The sequence below is a fragment of the Camelus ferus genome, chromosome 8 (genome assembly GCF_009834535.1).
Source record: "Camelus ferus isolate YT-003-E chromosome 8, BCGSAC_Cfer_1.0, whole genome shotgun sequence".
NCBI classification, from domain to species: domain Eukaryota; kingdom Metazoa; phylum Chordata; class Mammalia; order Artiodactyla; family Camelidae; genus Camelus; species Camelus ferus.
This window is the reverse complement of record NC_045703.1, coordinates 37084240-37105985: the sequence shown is the minus strand read 5'-3', so window position 1 is coordinate 37105985 and position 21746 is coordinate 37084240. Positions and strand designations below refer to the sequence as shown.

General features: G+C 35.7%; 1 protein-coding gene across 5 annotated transcripts in view; it reads left to right on the top strand.

Annotated features, from left to right (window-relative positions):
- Nucleotides 1–21746, top strand: part of FAM184A (family with sequence similarity 184 member A) — an 88764-nt gene that overhangs the window by 46165 nt on the left and 20853 nt on the right. For all 5 annotated transcript variants that reach the window (XR_004321933.1, XM_032484785.1, XM_032484787.1 and 2 more), the window contains exons 7-9: nucleotides 3925–4086; nucleotides 6267–6388; nucleotides 6848–6998. Coding sequence is in view for 4 of the 5 variants with exons in the window: in XM_032484785.1 (XP_032340676.1) it covers nucleotides 3925–4086; nucleotides 6267–6388; nucleotides 6848–6998 (435 nt within the window). In the remaining variant the exon portion in view is untranslated. The remainder of the gene's footprint in view (nucleotides 1–3924; nucleotides 4087–6266; nucleotides 6389–6847; nucleotides 6999–21746) is intronic.

Below are 21746 nucleotides of genomic sequence, written 5' to 3'. Positions count from 1 at the left end.
AAGCAGGTAGAAGTGCCTCACAGCGTCACACAATGATTAGGGTCAGAGTATGAGGCCTGAAAAAGTTATGCAATCAAGAGTTCTTGGATGACTTTTCTATAATTTCAGTACGAAAGTTGTATGGAAACTAGAGTTAATAGGTTTAATATGAATCATAGTGATACACTGCTTTTTTAAGACTATATGTAAATGGAAGAGAAGAGGACAATGAAGTTAAATTCCTTTTTCAACCTTACACCAAAAAAGTTCCAAATGGGCTAAGCATTGAAATGTAATATCAAATCATGAATATAAATATAAATGAAATATGCAAATACAAGTGAGAACAAGGACAAAGAAGGCCTTTTGAAATATGATGGCAGTAGCGTGAATTAAAAACAGAATATTTGTACAGTTAAAGGGAAAACTTCTGTACATCAAAACACCATGAGCAAAATTATGAGTGAGGAAAAACTGGGAGAGGTGGACTAAGTGATTGGCAAATTATATGAGTAACAGAATTTATGTTTCTAACACCATAAGAGTGTTTACAAACAGTAAGAAATTTACGGACACCCTAATTTTTTAATGGGCTAAAGAAAAAACGTGGAAAGACAGTTTTAATATCACTGTAATTTAAAAACTGGAAGTGAAATTAATGAGATGCCATTTCATTACCGTAAAATTAACAATGATAAAAAAAAAATTAAGTGAGACCATGCAGTGTTGATAAGGGTAAAGAAATATGCACTCAAAAGCTGCTGTGAATGTGAAATCATAATTTTCCTGGAAAGGAATTTAGTAGCGCATATAAAAGCCTTAAAGATGGGAATATCCTTTGGCTTATACATTTCAATGTATTTAACTTAAGCAAATAATTAAAGATTATTGACAAAATTTCGGCACTGTTTATAGTAGAAGAAATTTAGTGAAAATTGCAAAATGGTGATAAGTTATTAACAGAGGTTTGCCACAAGAATAAACTGAAGAAAGCTTATGTACAGGCCCTGAGGCATGAGAAGTTTCTAGGAATTGGAAGGATGCCAGTGTAGATGGAGTGCAATAGCAGCTGTAATTATAATTAATATTTAGTTCCTACTATGTCCCAGGCATTATTTTATATAGTCTCCCCTTTATGTTGTTTGTTTCTTTAATTCTCACAATAACGCTATGCAGTAAATACTAGTTACTAAATCACAAAAAGTTTTGTAACCTGCCCAAGTCACATAGTAATTGCGTAAAGCCAGAATTCCAGTCCTGGCGGTGTGATCTCAGAACTCAGTTCTTAACCCCAGTACCCCTCTTCTTCCTAATGAGTGTAAAGACCAAGGAGGAGTGTTGCCAAGCCAACGCTGGAGAGTTGCACAGAAGCTATGCCAGGGGGGCCTTATAAGCCTTTTGGAAAATTTTAGATATTATTCTAAAGGAAAAGGAAAGCATTTTGGAAGATGCTTGCATAGGGGGTAGTGCTTACACTTATGTTCATATTTGTAATTTATAAAATAACTCTGGTGTTTCAAGGAGAATGGATTAGAGAGGAGCAAGTATGGATAGATATTTCAGAGAGGAGGTTTCTACTTACTGTAATTCCCTCATATGCACGTTATCAAGAAGAATCTGAGTATTGATCTCTCTTGCACGTGACAGAAATCCCAGCTCAAACTGGCCTCAGGAAATTTATGAAGTCATGCAGCTGGAAAGCCGCAGGGGAATGCTAGCATCAGGCATGACCAGATTCAGAACTGAAATTGTTGATAGTGGAACTCAGTTTCTCTTTTTCGGTTGAGTCGGATTTGCTCCCTGTGTGGTAATGCCTTAAGTCATACATTCCCTTAGGTGTATGTGCAGCTGGAAAAGACCTTTTCTAAGAATTCTGTTGAAAGTCCTGAGATCACTGTGAGTAGATGAGCTTTAAACTGTGTGCCTGCCACTGAATCAGTCCCCATGGTCAACAGTGAGATGAACTTACTGGTCTGTGTTAATGAAGTGCTTCAGTCCTGGAGTTCCGGTTGAAGCCCTCCTGAGACCTCATGGGCCGATAGGGAAGAAGGTCGATTCCCCAAATGACAAAGGAGACTCTGATATTGGGAGACAACCAATGTGTTCTGCATGTATATATTTTTATTATATTTTAGAAAACAAAATTTAATCAGTTATGTTTATCACAATTTGCTTATTATATTTAATTGTGCAGAATTTTACAGTTTTTGCCTATTTAAACATATTGTCTCTAATTAGATTCTTAGTTTCTTAAACACTCTCTTTTAATCCTTTATGTAATTACTAGAATACTGTTCTTTACAGGTATTTTTATACATTGCATTTGTATGTGTAATGCATATTTATCTGAAAATTTTCTGGATTGTGGTGGAAAATTCTCCATGTAGGTGAATTTGATTGTCCTTCCCTTATTGATTGGTACCTAATATTTCTATGTTACTTTCTAGATAAAAAATCTTTTCCCATATATCCTTGAATTTAATTATTATAATAAATCTGTGAGGTAGGTATTTTTACTGCTATTTTATAGTGGCAGACACAGAACTTTAAACTAGATTTTGTGCTAAGTTCAGTACTCTTTAACTCTGTTACAGTCTTTTCTGAAATTCATTCATTCGCTATAAAACACATTCACAGCAAGCCAAATCAACACAAAAAGTGGATAAGATACAAGAAAGCTATATAGACTAGGGAACTGGGACATAAATAGAGTGACAGAAAATTTTAAAACATTGTAAATGAATATTATATACAAATATGCTAGTAAATTTTAAAAATTAGGAAAAACTAATATTGTATGACAGTTTATAATTTTAAAATGACTTAAAGTGGCTGAACAGCCTGACCAAACCAATTATAACCATAAAAGAAACTAAATAATAGTCCATCATGTATCTAGAGATGCACTACTAGGTCTAGAGGATTTTAATGGATGAATTTTACTAAATTTTCAAAAAGTAAGTAAATCTTAGCTCTGAAAATATTTCAGAGTCCAGAAAAAATGGAAGATCTTAGCTCATTTTATGAGGTTGGCATCCTTTTAAAGATGCTAACAAGATAAAATGCTACCATCACCAGAATTGTTCAGCATGTATGTATATCTGCATGGAAAGGAGACAGGAAGTTGGGGGTGGGGGTGCAGGTCAGAGAAGGGGTTAAAAAAGGATTTTCATAGTTTTCTTTGTGATGTGTACTTACAGTGAGAAGTATTCAGGCATTAGTTTTAAATTACCAATTGTCACTTCTGTAGAGTTTGGATAAGCTTAACTGTTCTATAAAAATGAGATTTTTACATCATAGCATTTTCCTAGATAAAGTATTTCATTTATTAATCTTAGTTGTCATTGCTGTGAGTGTATGAATCTGCTTAATCAGCAAATTGTATATTTGCTCCTAATTTCAAGAATATATAAATTCAACTCAACAATTTCATGATACAGATTTTTGTGGAAACACAGAAATCACAAGTTATCTTAATTTAAGATGCATTTACCAGCATATAAATATTGACCTATATCTGTCACTTTTATAAATAGATAGAACAGGGGCTCGTATGAAATACAAGTGATTCAGTTTTAAAGAGCAGGCTTTTAAATCTTTTTATCTAAAAAGTACTTTTTTCCTCAATCTTGGGTGTAATCTATCTTGCTTCAGTTCCTTTTTATAAGTATTTGATTATATGCTAGAACCAGGAATTCTCAGGAGCTTGAGGTATCCATTTATTTACATGGTTGTCTTGACAAAGGGAAATCATAAATACAGGAGTCTTTAAAATAAAAAACAACAATAGATGAAGGCTGTCATGTTGAATGCTTCTTCCAGAATCATCAAGAAAGATCTATTTAGTAAAATTACAATAAAAAAAAAGACTTTAAGAAAACAAACATCACTGTTTTGCTAGTTAATTATACTGAGGCATGTTCAAAGCCCTGTACTTACTTGCAGATTGGCCGCCTCCGAGATCTGGTAAGCAAAAGTGAGCAAGGTCTTGGCTCTGCGGAAGGACTCATTGCAAGTCTTCAGGACTCCCAGGAAAGACTTCAGAATGAGCTTGACTTGACTAAAAACAGGCTGAAGGAGACCAAGGATGCTCTGTTAAATGTTGAGGTAATGTCATTATTCCGCTGTAATCTAAACATCAGCAAGGTAAAAATATAATTTATTTGCTTTGCTTAAGGTTTGCTGTAAATGTCGCCTTTAATAGTGCTTTAGTTTCCTAGGGCTGCCAGAACAAAGTACGTCAAACCAGGTGGCTTAAAACAACAGAGATTTCTTCTCTCGCAGTTCTGAAGAGTGAAAGCTCAAAGTCAAGGTGTTACCGGGGCCATTCTTCCTTCTAAAGACCTCTTGAGAGGATCCTTCCTTGCCTTCCCTGGCTCCCAGGAGCCCCAGGCATTCCTTGGCTTGTGGCAGCACAACTTCTCTTGTCTTCCCTACAGCATTCTTCCTGTGTCCTCACAGCTGCTTATAAGGATACCTGTCATACTGAATTAAGGGCTCACCCTGCTCCAATGTGACTTCAACTATCTCCAAATAAGATCACAGTCATAGGTGCTGGGGTTTGGACTTCTACGTGTCTTTTTGAATACACAGTTCAACTCTTAACGTTTAGTATGCACAATTCTTTTACTGGTAAGAGTTTGACCTCTCATGTATAGCAACTGAATGATTCTCTGAGACATACAGATTTCAGAAAGGATCTGTGTTTCCCCTTCCATCCCATGAAGCGGACCAAATATTTAGGCTGCCTTAAAAGGTAGAGAAGTGAATGCGTACAACTAGGAGGGTAGGAGCCAGAGATTTCTGATTTTCTCCTTCAGAGAGATGATTTAAAGCATGGGCTCTGCTGTCAGATTGGTTGCATGTGAATTCTGGACCTACCACTTAGTGTGTAACTTTGGGCACGTTACTTATTCTAAGCCTTAATTTCCTCATCCACACAATGCAGGAGGGACTGGGGATAATGATACACTTACACTGCTACTGTCATAACTGAATGAGGTAAACCATTACAGCACAGTGCTTAGCAAAATAGTAAGGCTTCTATTACGTGTTGCCTTTTATTAATGTTCAGTTTTTTTTTGCTTAGAATTGGATTCAGTTTCATTTCTTTAAGGTCTTTGCCTATGTTTACATTGTCCTTCCATCAAATAGTAGAACATAATAAAAATTTTAAGCAAAGTCTTATCAACTGTTCATTTTCTGTCCTGCTGGACAAATGCAATCAAGAAAATGCAGGTGCTGTGTCACGGCTTACCATAACTTTGGGTAAGCTCCTTAAAAGCAAGTATTTTCTTTACCTCTTTCCCCTCCCACAATAATGTTTAATCAAGTGCTTTGCATTCAGTAAAAGAAATACTTTTTAAGTAGTTCTCCATTCATCACTGTCTTTGGTGGAAAAAAAATAATTCCTAGAGGCCAAGTACTTAGTGAAAATGACAGTTGGCTAAGGTGGCTGAATTCAGGTTTCAGTACTGACTGTTTAATAGCCAGATCAACTGTGTAGAGTGGCAGTTGCAGCATTGACTTGCTGCTTTCTTGTTAATCTGGATATGCCCCTCAACAATGCTACAACACGTGTTATTAGCAAGTGGGTGACAGGATGGACCATCATCTGTCTCTTTTCTCTTGTCCCCTAAGAGCACCTACACTGCTGGCAAGGATCGATGGTTGCCAGTGTTGTCCAAACATTTCATGTCCAGCCTAAGCTCCAGAAAACCACTTGATTTATGCTACTCTACAGAGATTTCATATATATCATATTGTATTACTATAACACTAACCCCATGGACCACTGGTTTCAAGTTACATAATAAAAGTAGTCAGAAGCCTAAATTTCTCACAGTTACTTCAGTCATGTCAGTGAAGTATGACTGTAATGCTTAAGCTTTGAGCAGATAGTATACTTTTGATATGAATGTGAATGAATTTAAGTAATGTATCTTCCTATGTAATGTGTGTACCCTTAAAGATAATTGAATTGTTAGATACCGTGATATGGAAAGTTTAGTTAAGATTATTAATTTAACACTGACTTTAAACCATGTAGAATAACTTGTAAACTTACAAACCTTAATAAAATATAGTTTGCTCAGGGACATTTAAAATATAAAATGGGTACCATAATTTTATTGTCAGAAAATCTCGAATAATTGTCATAGATAGCACTATCAGTTATTGTGCTGTAAGAATTTAAGTTCTAATGCAAGCACTCTGCTTATTTGAAATAAGCAGCAGTGACTTTGCTTTTGAAGACTAATCATCATTGAAAAGTTTTTATTCTGCAGGGTGAGCTAGAACAAGAAAGGCAGCAGCATGAAGAGACGCTTGCTGCCATGAAGGAGGAAGAAAAGCTCAGAGTGGACAGAATGGCCCACGACCTAGAGATAAAATGGACTGAAAACCTTAGGTACATTCTTCACTCTGTCATGGAATCTTATCTACAAAGACATGCAAAAAATGTTTCTCTATTATGTGGCTTATATTGTCTTATTGTTGAAGACATACTAGCAGCATTTTTAATTAATTTTTCCCATGATGAAATGCAGAGAAATTGGAATTTTTTTTTCTGCTTAAATGCAGATGACTTTTGATTTCATTTCCTTGACTATAACATAGGCAGATTACTGACCTGAGGTCAGAAGACTTATTGTTTTAGTATCTAGTCTGCTATTGATCATTTGGTAACTCAGTGATCTTGGGTAAGTTACCAATTTACCTTATGGTTCTTAACTATAAAATAGTCACCTCTTATTCTGAGTTGGCTTTTGAGGATTAATTAAACGCTTGGAAAACCTGTGAACAACTATACTACCATTATGAGAGGAATAATTCTCTTTACAAATTAAATGCATTTGTTTTATTTCAGACAAGAGTGTTCTAAACTTCGTGAAGAGTTAAGGCTTCAACATGAAGAGGATAAAAAGTCAGCAATGTCTCAACTTTTGCAGTTAAAAGAGCGAGAGAAAAATGCAGCCAGGGATTCATGGCAGAAGAAAGTAGAAGATCTCTTAAACCAGGTAATTAATAGCCTGTAGATTATGAAGGTTCCCTAGCCAAAGAAATAGAAATAACATTGTGTGTTAATTCACTGTATTTTGTCATTTTTCGTAGGGCAAACTTAAAATTTTTTAAATGTATAAAATCAAGATGACATATTCTTAAACACATGAAACTGTGCTCACTAATGAGGTTACATCTGTGGTCCTAAATACTGAGAAGCACTTACAGTTTTTTTGGTTTAATAACTTGAACTGAGCACATTAAAGATTTTTAATGGAAGAGTTTTATTTTTTGAAAGTATAACATCTTTTTCCAAGCCATTAGATACCATTTGGGCAATGGAAGGTAAAATTTATTACATGTTACCCTGATTTCCCAAAACCACTTACCAGAAATGAGCAGTTTACTGCTTTCTCACCAACAGGATGCTCCCTGTTTTGCTTCAGAATGACATAAATGAAAGGTGGTAGTATTTCTAAATCTATCTTCTTATGTCAGGCTCACTTTATTTCCAGAGCATTTATAACTATAATTAAAAGACTTTGCACATTTTCACTCATTTACACAACTTCTAAATTTGTGAATTCTTAACATTCTCCTGCAAAGCCAGTAATTAAATGGGACTGACTGCATGAGTCACCAGTAGATAAGCAAGTGCAGAACTTGGATAAGAAGCAGCTCAGTAATTTAGTGCCAGAAATCCACTATTATCTTTCCATTTGTGATCATGATGAATTTCAAAATAAACAGGATAGGCTTTTTGTAAGATTATTTATTACATAGGTACATACGTGCACTGTCTTTCAAGAGTACTTGGGGTCTGCCAATTTGTGTGTAGTATTTCGTGATAACTTACAATGTTACCCTGAAAAGGGGGTATACATACATGAATATTTATAAGCTTTTGTGAATAAATTTGAAACCCTTGAGACTCAGATAAAAACAGGAAAACAGCTCTCATTATAGTTGGTCACCATGTTAGCATTGCTTGTTAGCTACCTCCTGTGTACTTATTTTACATTCCTACCTGGAGAACTAGAAGGACAGATTTTCCTGGGTAAGTGGTACTACCCCTCTGTGATGTTCTTTCTGTACTTAGGAAGATTTAATTAGTTCAATTGTATGATAAAACTGGAACACATCCTTAAAAATCTTCCTTGTTTTTCAGTCGGAAAGTATTGACATAGACATTTTCTAACCGGACTTGGCACTGTAAAGAGGGCCCACCACCTCCCTCACCTGTTTTCTATCAAATTATTTTTTTCGTTATTCATTTATTCTCTCTTCTGTTAAATTGTCAGATTTCATTCATACTTCTCTGATATTCTGGCATTCTTTTCTTTCCTTTTTTGGGGGGATGTCTGGTCTACATTATTCATGCCTGAGAGGACATAATGCTTTGCATCTTGTTTTAGTTCTAGTATTTTAAAATAATTTATTACATGTGGCTCCAATTTTTGCCAGCTTTAGAAAGAGTCAGTTTTCAAAGCAGATTAACCATAAATATCAAGATAACCAAGAATTAATAGCCTCCAAAGGTAAAACTGTTCTGTGCTGCTTCAGTCCATTTCCAAAATTTCAGTATCTTCCTATCTCCCCACTTTTAGAATGTGTAGGGCATACACGTTACCGTAGACAAGCTGGCAGATAGCGGCTGCACGCCTGGATGGTTTGTACCTGAAGAAAGTTAAGAAAACAAACTGAACAGAAACACATTACAGTGAGTGGGCATCATGTTGGAAGTTTCACTCTTTGTAGACATGCGATGACAAACATTCTTGCAATCTTTCTAGGGGAACTTTGTTTTGGCCAGAAGCCCCTTTTTGGCCCTTTGGATCTTGTTCTCTTGACTCTTTCAGAGTTTCCTAGAGTGTGTGCTCTGACGCCTGCTCAGCTCTGCTCCCCAGACCCTCCGCCCCCGGCCCCGCCCCCTACAGCCCGTTCACTCCACTCACCCAGCACTGCCGGCACCCTCCGCACGCACTTAGGGAAAACAGACCTGGCTTGGGCTTTGTGACATTAAGAGGGTAAGAGTGGAGAATAGAATTGGAACAGCCAAGGCTTAGGGAGAAGCATGTGTTGTGAAAGGTATCAGAGGACCTGCTTTTTAACATGTTTTAACTATTTCTGAGTAAAATGAACACGAGTCTGTTTTTGTGCCTTAGCTTACACATATTTCATCCGACTTAGAGCAAAGAAGAAATAAAATTATTTGTCTTTTGCATGAATTTAAACTCTTTGAGAGTTAAATTTGATATAAACTAACCTTCATGGCTTACGTATGAGAAAGTGGGTGTAGAGAAGCATAAGAAATTCACGTTTTCTTTAATGCTTTTTACTGAAGATGCTTTTTACTTTATGAAAATTTCCAAAACGCTACTATTTTTATTGTTTGCTCCAATCAGAGTCTAATTTTGTATCTTTTAGTTTTCTTTTAATATTTCATTGTGTTCTTTTTTGCTATCCAATGATTACACTTTAGTCCAAAACTAATAATTATGCTTCCTGGGCTAATTGGTGTGTATTTTTGAATTCATTTAAGGCAAAAGAACTACGTTCTTACTCTTCAACTCTGTCTAAAGAAAAGTGATTATGTAGATTCCTCTGTGATCATATTTCTGTTTGTGATCCTAAACTGCCATCATGTGTTTCTTCAGTTCACCTTTTTCAAGACAGATTTATTTGGGGTCCAGTATGACTTCATATTCCAGTGTCCTCATTCAGATCAGTGGACTGAGAAATCTGAGAGACACACAGATCATTCAGACATTCAGAGCTGTGGAATTTTGTGCTTTACGTCTGAGTCTCCATTTTGAACTTAGAGGCCACAAGTCCATTTAGCTGTTTATATCTGCTGCTCTGCCTTCCAAGTCCACCCAGGATCTGCCCATCTCTCACCACTTCCTGCACTGCCACCCTAGTCTAAGCCATTTGTAGTTCTCTTCTGCACCGCCCCTGGAACCTTCAGTCTCCCTACTTCTCCTCTTGCCCACCTACAGATTATTTTCCAACCAGCCAGAGAGATACTCTCAAATGCACTGCCACCCTAGTCTAAGCCATTTGTAGTTCTCTTCTGCACCGCCCCTGGAACCTTCAGTCTCCCTACTTCTCCTCTTGCCCACCTACAGATTATTTTCCAACCAGCCAGAGAGATACTCTCAAAATATTAAGTGGGGTCATGTTACCCTTCTGCTTCAAATTCCCCGTAACTTCCCATCGCCTTGAGAACACAATCCACACTCTTACTGTGGCCCCGGGCTGCATGGTCAGTGTCATCTCCTGCCACTCTCTCCCTTCCTTTTTTTTACTGTCATAATGGACTGCTTGGAGTTTCTGGACCACCCACACCACGTTTAATTCATCTCAGGGCCTCTGCCTCTTCCAGTCCCTCCACATGGAATCCACTTTCTCCAGATCTGCATGGCTTGTTCCTTTACTTTGTTCAATTCTCTGCTCAAATTTTAACTCTTCAAAAAGATCTTCTTTGATTACTTTCTCCAAAATAGCACCTCTGTCACTCTCTCTCCTTATTCTACTTAGTGTTTCTTCAAAACATGTTACCCCCATGGCATTATACTGATTCTCTTCCCTGTTAGAATGTAGTTCCACCAGAGTGGGATTCCTGGCGTGTAAACTGTGCCTGGCGTATAGTAAGCACTCAGTAGTTGTTGAACAGAGTGAGGAAAAACCAAGGCACTGCATCCCAAGAGGAGGCTGTCAAATATATGAAATACAAATAATTCTGCCTAATTAGGACCTGAATTAGGTTTATTTCACTGAGAATTAAACAAGAGAAATTATAAAGGAACAAATCATGTAATTTGATGCAATACTTTGGTAAAGGAGAAGGAGATGTTAAAGCTGACTCAGGATTTGAAACCAGGATAATGAAAAGGAGATCATGGTCTGAGTCAGGGAGGTCACGGCAAGCTGCTTCACTGAGGCGGGTGAGATGGTAAGTTTGATATTAGATGTACTGATTTTACAATCACAGGATATTTTGGAATTTTTCACACTTGGTAGGAAAGAACAATGACATGAGTTAAGAAACAGAGCATTGAAATAAATGTGTGTAAAAAAAGAATATGGGGTGTCTCACTAGTATTTTGTATATAATTACATATTGGTACTAGTGTTTGGGATATATTGGGTTAAATATACACCTAAAAATAATTTAACCTTTTTTTTAAATGGCTACTAAAAATTAAAATTACACATGTGACTCTCAATTATAAGTCTATTAGACAGCACTGGTCTAGACTATTTAGAACACAAAATTTTTGAGTAAATTTGGCACTAGAAGCTAAGTACTCATTCTGCTGGCTCCATCTCTTAACTCTTAAGAAGTTTTATATCAGATAAAGAAATTCTCTCTTTAGAAACTGTATTTCTTGCTATCGAAAAAAAGATGATGTTTTCATGAGTTTTATGCCTGTTTTAAATGAGTAACAGTACTGTCTTTTAATGGAAGAACAGCTTCAGAGACCTGGAAACTATGTAAGACTAATATGAGAGACCCAGCCTGAACCCTGGGAAAAGAGGTGGCTTGGGTAAGGAAGAGAGAGGTCAAGGGAAGAAGAAGCAAGGAGATGAAAGGAAATAATATGAAGAAAAGAGAAGAACCAGCTAGAACAGAGTGGGAATAGCCAGCATGATTCAAATTTGCTTTCTCAGAAAATGCAGAACGGAATGAAAGTACTAAAACCCAACCAACATCTGTTATACTTCATCCTTCCTCTTTCAGTTCCTGGATTCAAAGTTAATTTGCCATATTTTCCTTAGTAAATATGGAAGTTTGTTTTTAATTTTCTTCAGTCAGAAAAAATTAATGACAGTCTTACTTTAGCTATATTATATCCTCTTTTATCAGACTTACGTTATTATTTTTCTACTTGAGATTTTTCTTCTAAAATAAATAGTACTAAATTGTTTTCTGAATTAATTTGCAAGTCTAAAAATACTTAGTTTTATTTTTCCTGCCCAGACCTCCCCTTTTAGTATTTGTCTATCCAGTTTTTATATTGGCACCTTTAGGAGACAAGAGTGAAAAGACAGGACTATGCTATCTATACCTAGCTTTAAAAGAGATGTTAAAATACTGGGCAGTTATTAATGTGTACTGGGCATATGTATATATATATATATCTGTTGTGCAAAATACTGTAGTAAGACTATAATGAAATGCAGGCAGTGTGTGCCTGCAGAAGTCCCAGGGCCCAGAACACACCTGAAAAATACTGAAGAACTTCTAGATAGCATTATAGTAATAAATCAGTTTAATCTATTTCCATTTCATAAGACAAAATTACAAAAAAAGAATTAAAATATTTTAAATTTGAAAGAGTTCAGTGGATGTATGATTATAAAGTTATTTAAAGACCTAGTCTCTGACAGGTGTCAAGAATTACCTAAATCCTATCCTTCTGAAACTATTCCAAAAAATTACAGAGGAAGGAACACCTCTGATTCTGGTATCACCCTGATACCAAAGTTCAGAAAAAGATATTACAAAAAAAGAAAATTATAGGCCAGTATCACCGATGAACATAGATGCAAAAATCCTCAATCCTCAACAAAATACTAGCAAACTGATCCAACACTATATTAAAAGGATCATACACCATAATCAAGTGGGATTTATCCCAGGGATGCAAGGATTTTTCAATATCCACAAATCAATGTGATACACTACATTAACAAACTGAAGAATAAAAACCATATGATCATCTTAGTAGATGCAGAAAAAGCTTTTGATAAAATTCCGTATCCATTTATGATATAAATTCTCTGGAAAGTGGGCATAGAGGAAACATACCTCAACATAACAAAGACTATATATGACAAACCCACAGCTACATCATACTCAGTGGTGAAAAGCTGAAGGCATTTCCTCTAACATCAGTAACAAGACAAGGATGCCCTCTCTCACCACTTTCATTCAACATAGTTTTGGAAGTCCTAGCCACAGCAATCACAGAAGAAAAAGAAATAAAAGGAATCCAAATTGGAAAATAAGAAGTGAAACTGTCACTGTTTGCAGGTGACATGATACTATACATAGAAAATCCTAAAGACACCACCAGAAACTACTAGAGCTCATCAATGAATTCAGTAAAGTTGCAGGATACAAAATTAATCAAAAGAATCAAATACCTACAAAGCAACCTATCAAAAAAAGTAAAATACCTAGGAATAAACCTAGCTAAGGAGGCAAAAGACGTGTACTTGGAAAACAGTAAGACACTGATGAAAGAAACTGAAGACGACACAAACAGATGGAAAGATACTATGTTCTTGGATTGGAATAATCAGTATTGTTAGAATGGCCATACTGTTCTGGAGAATAGAATAGAGTGGAGCAAATGTTCCAAATATGCTTCTGTTATATAGAGTAAACTATATCCTATAGTAGTCTTAAGTTATCAGTAAAAAGAATTGTTTACCAAATAAAAATTAGCTTTAGTTATGACACACCAAGGAATAATCACATTATGATAAAAAATAACTATGTTTCTTTATGAAAACTTGATTAGTGTCCAAAGTAAAAACCATTTTACAGGAGCTTTTTTATTTAAATTAGTAATATAAATTTAAAATACTATTTTGTATTTTGTTGAGGCAAGAAAGTAAGGCAATTGAAAATGAAATCACATTTTCCCCATATTTGGGGGAGGGAGGGTGTGTGTTTTTCCAATGGTTTACCATTCAACATTTCAATGAACTTCTAAAAAATGAACTCAGATCATACATAATTTTACCAAATATGTCCTATAGAAAACAGGGTTGAAATATATTAAGGCATCTCTTCTTCCTTTCCCCCAAGTATAAAACTAGATTATTATTAAATCTTGACATTTTCAGTGATTACCTCATATTTGTTTCTGGCCCCCAAATTATGCAGTCAGTCAAGTTAGTCCTTCAGTTCTCATCCACTCACTTCTCGTAACAGAAATCCGTTGAGAACCTACTCCAGTGCTCAGTGTGGTGCTTGGAAGCATTATTACATGTTGTAGATTTCTTTGGGGGGAAGGATTTAGAACAGGGCTGTTTCTTCTAGGTACTTCAAGAATCATTATCTTAAAAGCTGAACTCTGGTTTACAAGTACTAGCCTTTGGTACCTTGCATAGGTAAGTCTGCCAGCCCACAACCATCAGACACTATTTTAAGGGATGGTGGATAATTTGGACTGTATGTCTTAAATTTCTTTTTGTCTTATTTCTTTCTCAGAACTGTTTTCAACCTAATTTTTCTTGAGCTTATTATAATTAATATTCTGTGTTTTACTCTCGCTTTTTGTCCCTCTTTCTTTCACTTAGTTGATTTCTGAATGTTTCCCTTTATTCCCTTTATTTATTCTGAATATTTCCCTTTTCATAGCGGCACTCTCTGGGTGAAGCTTTGCATAAATCTATCAACAATGTAAGTTAGCGGCACTTATAGTTTGTACACCAGGGCATGTTGCGCTTTTGGTTTTGCATAAACATCATCACCGCTTTAAAGCTTTAACTTATGACATAAAAAATACACTTGGACATTCAGTAAGATCTGTTTTGTATCTGGGTAACAAAAGCTTCTAACTCTCAGCCATTCATTTGTGTATGTGCATACATCTACCACATTGTATTAATAAGCATATGTTTTATTTTAAAGCCAAGCAAGATTTTACATCTCAAACATAAAATTCATTATTTTAATGTTTATTTTGAAAGATATAGTAACATTTTTAATAACTATTAACTAGTTGACTATGATAAAATGGAAATAAATATAAAATGTAATTCTTCTTGTGTTAAACTAGCTTATTTTTCAAAAAAGTAGTATCAATTGACTTCTTAAAAGTATTAGATAGTTGTGAAGATTCATAGATTCAAAACATATTTTGCATTTTAATAGTTAAAAGATTTAAAACAAAATGGAGTAAATTCCTTTCCTAAGAATTGGCAAAGCTGTTCTTCTACTTACATATACTCAGATATGCAGAAATTCAGCTTCAAAGTAATATTCCATTCAAATACTCATTGAACTTTTTTTCTTTACATATGAAGAGAAAAAATGAGATTTATTTTCACATCAAACCCATACCCAATTTGTTCCTTAAAATAAGTTAACAGAGAGCTAAATATCTTTGAATATTTTTCTAGATATCTAGGGCAGAGGTCAGCAAACTTTTTCTGCAAAAGACCAGACAATAAATATTTTTGGCTTTGTGGGCCGTGCAGTTTCTGTGGCAGCTGCCGGCCTCTGCTGTGGTAGTGTGAAAGCAGCCACAGGCAATGAATCCATGTGGCCGTGTTCCAGTAAAACTTAATTTACAGAAACCGGCTGTAATGTGCCAATTCCTGACCTAGAGGAATCAAATCTTGAGTCTAGAGATGTTCTGTGAAATTTTGATACTTCTCAAGCAAAACTATGTCCTCATACCTCCCTAATTTCTTTCTACTATGGAAGAAAAGAAAGTTTTACCTACTCTTTATATTCAACTTTATTCTCTCTATCAAAAGCAATTAGAAATACATGAATACATGTACAACAAGGACCTACTGTATAGCACAGGGAACTATATTCAGTATCTTGTAATTACCTATAATGGAAAAGAATATGAGATAAAAAAAAAGACAGAAGAGATAAAATGGTGAAATCCATTAGATCATATTCTGACTCTGGGTTTCCTCATTGTGTAATAAAGAATTTGGCTGACATAATAAAAAAGAAATACATAAACACATTTAATGCCATTTTCTTTAATATATTTTAAAATAAGCAACAAAGATATTTGTCTCAATTTTGATGAAATAAGGCTACATTTAGAAATTTTTTTAACAGTCACAGAGAACATAGTAAGAATTTGGGCATGATTTCTGTATTAATCCAGACTTTTTGACATATATGCTGATTAGGATAGAAATAAGAACCCAAATAAGATATGATTATTGTCAAAATTAATTGAACTGTACTTCAGAACTGTACTTCACAACATAGTCACTTTTTTCTAAATTGTTATAAACGTAAAGTGTCCAGTTGAAATAAAAACAATCTTATTGAAGTTAAATCTATTAGTAACTGAAATGGGAACGCCTTGATTCATCTCCTACAAAATAAGTAAAAGGGGTTTGAAACACAATGAAATCTCCATTAATTAATTCTCTTTTGTAACATCATAGTGATTTAGGATCAACCCTTTCCTCTGCCATCATCCAAACAAGATGCGACTTTGTCAGAGTGTCCTTCAGCAGGGTGAGATCTGACCCCCACCCACACTGTCTTTACCCAGCCTTCCAGGCAAGTTTTCCACTATACGCTGGCTTGTTCTAAAAAAAACCCAATTAATTGTTGATGCCTCTGTCCTTTATAAAAGCTTTCTAATTTTTTCAGCTTAAGAACGAGAGGATGATTGGAAACATATTCCAGAAATATCTAAGGACATTAAGTAGGCATTATTGTGGTTCTTAATCAATAAACTCAGTTTATAGCTCTTTGAAAATACCAAAAAATTATGAACAATTCAGAATTTTTCAGAATGATCATAACTTCACAAGTGTAAATTTGCTTTTCTTAGCCAAACTCTTCAAACATAGCAAATTAGAGGTTAAAAAAGGAAAAACAATAGAAAGAATTAAAATATTCAGATGCCTGCAAACATTTTATACAAGCTTTTATATAAGTTATTGACATACTAGTAAATTATCCTTACTGTCCTCTACTAAACCTATGGTAGCAGTTTTTAATGTTGCTTTATATATTTGAAAGTATTGGGTATTAATGTTATGTGGTATAGACTTTCTAATAATTTACGTTGACCTTATCAAAATTAATAAGTATCTTGGCTCAACAAAACTCCATACCTATAATTTATCAAAAAATGAAATTATATTTATGCATCCTATTTTTCAAAAAAATTTTTTAATTTTCTTTTTACAAAAATGAATGAACCCTTTCACATAAAACCTTTAAAAAGCAAATCATTTTTGAAAAAAATCATAATTTATATAACAGCCTTCTCCAAAAACACACAAGCATAAGATGAATAGTTCACTAGTATCTTGATAAATTGATCAAAACTGCAGGAGAGGAGGTCATAGGTAATATTACTTGAGGAAAATGTTTTGTTTTCCTCCTTGATCTCATAAAATGAACTGAGAGCAGAGGATAAGTAAAAAGCTAGGGCTTCAGAGACTTCTCTAGACATTGCTTTAAGATTATCGTTAAAGAAGTAGCCAGTGTTTTAGTTTTATGAATACCAGGACAATGGTTCTCAACTGTGACCGTGCATTAAAGTCATCCATGAAACTTAAAAAAGAGAGATGGGTGCAGCCTCCTGATAGACTCACATGTGCATGTGTTTGTACCATTTGTATTTGATGGGTTTGGTGCAGTGTTTGTAATAGCAAAACAAAGTGAGATGATCTGAATTTCCATCAGGAAGGATTAAAGTAATTATAGTGTATATATATTTTGGAATTATGTCTGTCAGGATACATTTGGCTATAAGCAGCAGAACATCCAGTTAACAGTGGCTTAAGCTGCCAAGATACTTAATCAAGAGTTCAGGTACTTTCTGTACTTCTGCTTTGCTGTGTTCAATGTGTTAACTTTTTGACCTCAAATTTGTCATATCACAGTTGTGACATGGCTGCTACAGCTCCAGCCATCACATTCTTGAATAGCTGTGCTAACGCAGGAGACTCTCCTTAAGCATGTTTTACTTTTATCAGGAAATAAAATCTTTCCCCTCAAATTCCCCATATACTTCCTTTTAGCTTATTTACTAAAACAGGATGACATGTCCTTAGAATTAGATTACTGTAACTTTCTTAATCCCTATCATAACTCACTCCTTGGTGCTGGGAGTGGGGCCTGCCTTCTTGAAGATAGGGATTTCCATTCAGTCCCTGAACAAGCTCTAGAGTTCAGCTAACTGGGGGAAGAAAGGAAAGGGGAAGATGTGTATTTGGGCATTCGAGGAGGCAAGGAACAGTGTGCCTGCCATACGAGGTCTGTGTAGTCAGTGAAAAGAACGGGCATACCTAAATGTCATGGATTGTGTACCCCAGAAATGTCACCATGAAAGGAAAAACAAACCTCTAAAAACACAAACTCATTGGCCTTCCTAATGAAGAAATCATTAACTGTCATTGAGTAAATCCATGGGTGTACTCATCTTAGAAGGAGCTACATAGAATTGGGTATGTGAAACATCTGCAGGTCTGGACAGCTTCATGGTTTCACGAATGCAGTAGTGTTTACTCCTCTGAGTAAGACACAGGGAATGGTCTATGCCAGGCGGCAGCCCCATGGGTGTCTGTTTCAGGACATTAAGCACTGGTCTCTTGAGGTGTGCCCTGGGGCCCCCAAGTCACTTGTGTGTGTAGCCAGTGTTTAGTCAGATCATGGCAGATATTCTCTCTACCTGGTGCAAATCATCCAGCCATTTATATGATGTAGTGAAAAAAAACCAAACTAATGAAAACAAAAAAGGAAATTATATCGAGAGAGGTAAATCATAAGGCTAGGGAGATAAAGTATTAACATTAATTACTCTTAGGGATTGGAATGTAGTAAGGAAAGGAAATGAAGGAGAATTCCTTTTTATTTTATACACTCCTGTATTTTTTTCACAATGAACACTTAATACTTTGGTAGTTAGGAATAATATGTTAGATGGCCTGGTTTTAATTCCAGACCTGTTTAATTAGAGTGTCCAGGGACCAGGACCTGGGCAAGTACACTTATTGAACTCTACAGAGATGATTCTGATATACAGCCAGGTTTGAGAACCATAGATTACATTTACTATCTCGAGAGATGCTTTGTTTTGAGGACAAACTATTTATATACCTTCTGTATTCTTTCATTTCTGTAATAAGACTCTGGTTTCTTAAATGGGAAAAACCACCACAACAGTGCATCAAAACCCAAAGGTTGTAGGTAGGATGTACATAACTAGTGCCATGTCTCATGTTGACATCCCAGCATATCCAGTACCTCAGATTTGATGTTTCAGTTTCTGTTTTGAGGGAGTTCTGCAAGTACCATCGTAGAGGTACAGAATCTCTGTGCAACTGCCCTGTAGGAAATAGGTAAAACTTTTCTTCAAAAAAGTGTATCCTTATGTTTTTTAATTTAATTTGTCTTTTTGAAATTTTTACAACACTTTATTTTCAGAAAGACAACAGTATTTTAAGTGGTAGAGACCAGAAGGTGGCGTTCACTGTCAGCACAGTTTGGCCTTTAAAGTTGTTTGCCAAGTATCTGGTACCTGTTGACCGGTAGACTATATTACATAATTTATATCTGAACTGCTGTGGTAAGAATTTTTTAAATTAGGATTAACATTTTTTTCTGAAATAAGGGCTCTCTTTGGTTTAAGATCAGCAAACTAAAAAGCCTTAAAAATTTTAATTATGACAAATGTATAGAAACCAACACCATATACTACATAATTTGAATGTATAATTTGAAGCAACTACTGCTTCTTATTTATTCTCAACAAATGCCTGTCTATAAACTGTTAGGAAAGCACTGATCAAGGTTGCCCAAACTAATGCAAAATCTGCTTTTGTTCTCTTTGGTTTTGAATTAATGAAGTTTTATATTAATATGCATTTCCATAAAGCATATTAAACTCTGCTGTTTAAATTATAGCTATGAAACATTAATTCATTTTACATTGCTTTGCTCATTATTTCTGTCTTTTAAAGTGCCATGTAACTTTCATGCTGAATAAAGGCTGACAATTTAATGCACTCTACTAATTGATTAATTTATAAAAAGAACAAAATAAGTCTTAATGCTGCATTGCATGATAAAGGCTTTCTGCATATAATTCACTGTTACTGTCTTGAGCATGAATCCAAAGATTTTTAGTTAGCCTTAATATTTTGTTGTGCTTTCAAAATTAAGAATATAAAATATCTAAACTAAGTATATTTGAACACTAAATTGCATGATATTTTTTGCATAGACTTTATATTTTCTTGAGTATAGATACCAAGATTAATCGTACAGCCTAAAATGAAAAATATTACTTTGGAGTTCTGTCAAGGTAAAGTATATTATGATATAAAATATTTAAGTGTATTAAGCTGTAGAGGTTTGAAAGTGTGCTTAGATTTTAAAGGTATAACTGTTACATGAATGTGGTACTTCATTTTAAATGTTACATTTCTTCATAAATTTCATCCTTAAACTGTTTAAGTGTGAGTCAAATTCTAATCAAATTAACATATGGGAGCTCTTTTTGATGGAGTAAATTTTTGAGTAGGTATTTCAGAAAATGAGAGACACTGCTGGGAACCGACTGGCTTCTTAGCAACCTAATGCACTTAATTGGAGGTCAGGGTCCAGGGCCACTGCTAGCCCGTATGGTGCCTGTGTACCAGTCAGAAGATCATGCCCATTTTCTTTGGGTGGACACAGACGGGTACCCAGGCCAATGGCTTGGTGAGCAGTTCATTCACTGGGCAGATTACTTCTCACTCGGCCAGGCGCCAAGTAATAGCTTTGACAAATATCAGTTATTATTCTACATGTAACATAGTCTTTTCCTAATGTTCCCATTTATGCTCTGACAGGTTGTCACCAGACTGGGCAGTCACAGGATTTCCCTTGCTGGGTCTGGGACTGGGGTTGGACTTGAGAAGAGAGTGGGTGGGGGCCTTCTCTATTTCAGGGACCAGCTAGCTGGGAAGAAACCAGCTCTACCATTCACACATCAGGGTTTACAGACACACATTTTTATTGCCTTTTACTCTTTTGTGTATGTTCTTTCTTTCTGGGTTGTCTTTCCTATTCACTTTATTTTGATTTTCTTTGCATAAAATGGTGAGAAATCACATGGCATACTAGATTTTGGTTCTCTGCTCCACAAATAGGGCTTTAGCTGTTGCCCTGCTTTTCTCCTGCAGTCTTCACACTCGCAGGGTTTATTTCAGCTGTAAATCATGAGTGCTACTGCCATTTATAAGTGTAGGGAGTTGCATGGCCTAGAGTTAGAGTGTTGCAGTTCACCTTGACTCCAGACATGAAACACCCTCTGAAATCTTAAGTTTGTTTAGAATTAACAAGTAGAATTCATATAACTTTCAATAGGTGGAGTCACTTCTTTGGAAGTACGTTAAAACAGACCGAGGTTGTATCAGTTGTATAATTTCTCACCAGTGCTCGGCCCTCTCCACAAAGGCAGGTGTGACCTTTATGGCTAATCCTGATGTGCAGCTTTTTCCAGACCCATTGCAGATGGCTGTCACCCGCCCTCAGCTCACTACAGTCTGGGCCGTTCCCTGCTGCTGGCCTCTGACCTCCCAGGCGTCCAGTCCCTCCTTTCTTATTTTGTGTCTCTGGTGATCCCCACCCTTTCTTTCCCGGGTCCCTTCCGTGGTGAGACATGTGAGGAGGCCATTATGTACCTCCCATCAACCAAGAGAAAGTCTTCCTAGTTACAGAAATTCACTTTGAAGTTTCCTCTTTCTGTTAGCTTTCTTGGCCAGAGAACTGTTTTACTTGTGTATAAACACAGCATCTTAAGTCATTTAATAGGACACGTTTGACAACTTTTTATCTGGTTCCCCCAAGTTCTCCCTAGCCTCAGACTTCTACTAGAATGTAACTGAGTTCTCTAGTTTCAAGTTTTCCTGTATATGAGAAGAGAAATAGATCAAATAAAATGGCTTCATCAAATCTGTTTTTAGAAGGAGGAACAACAAATCAGTTTTCCATTGCGAAAGAAGAGCACCTGTCATTATTAAACTAGAGGATTGTGAGAGGT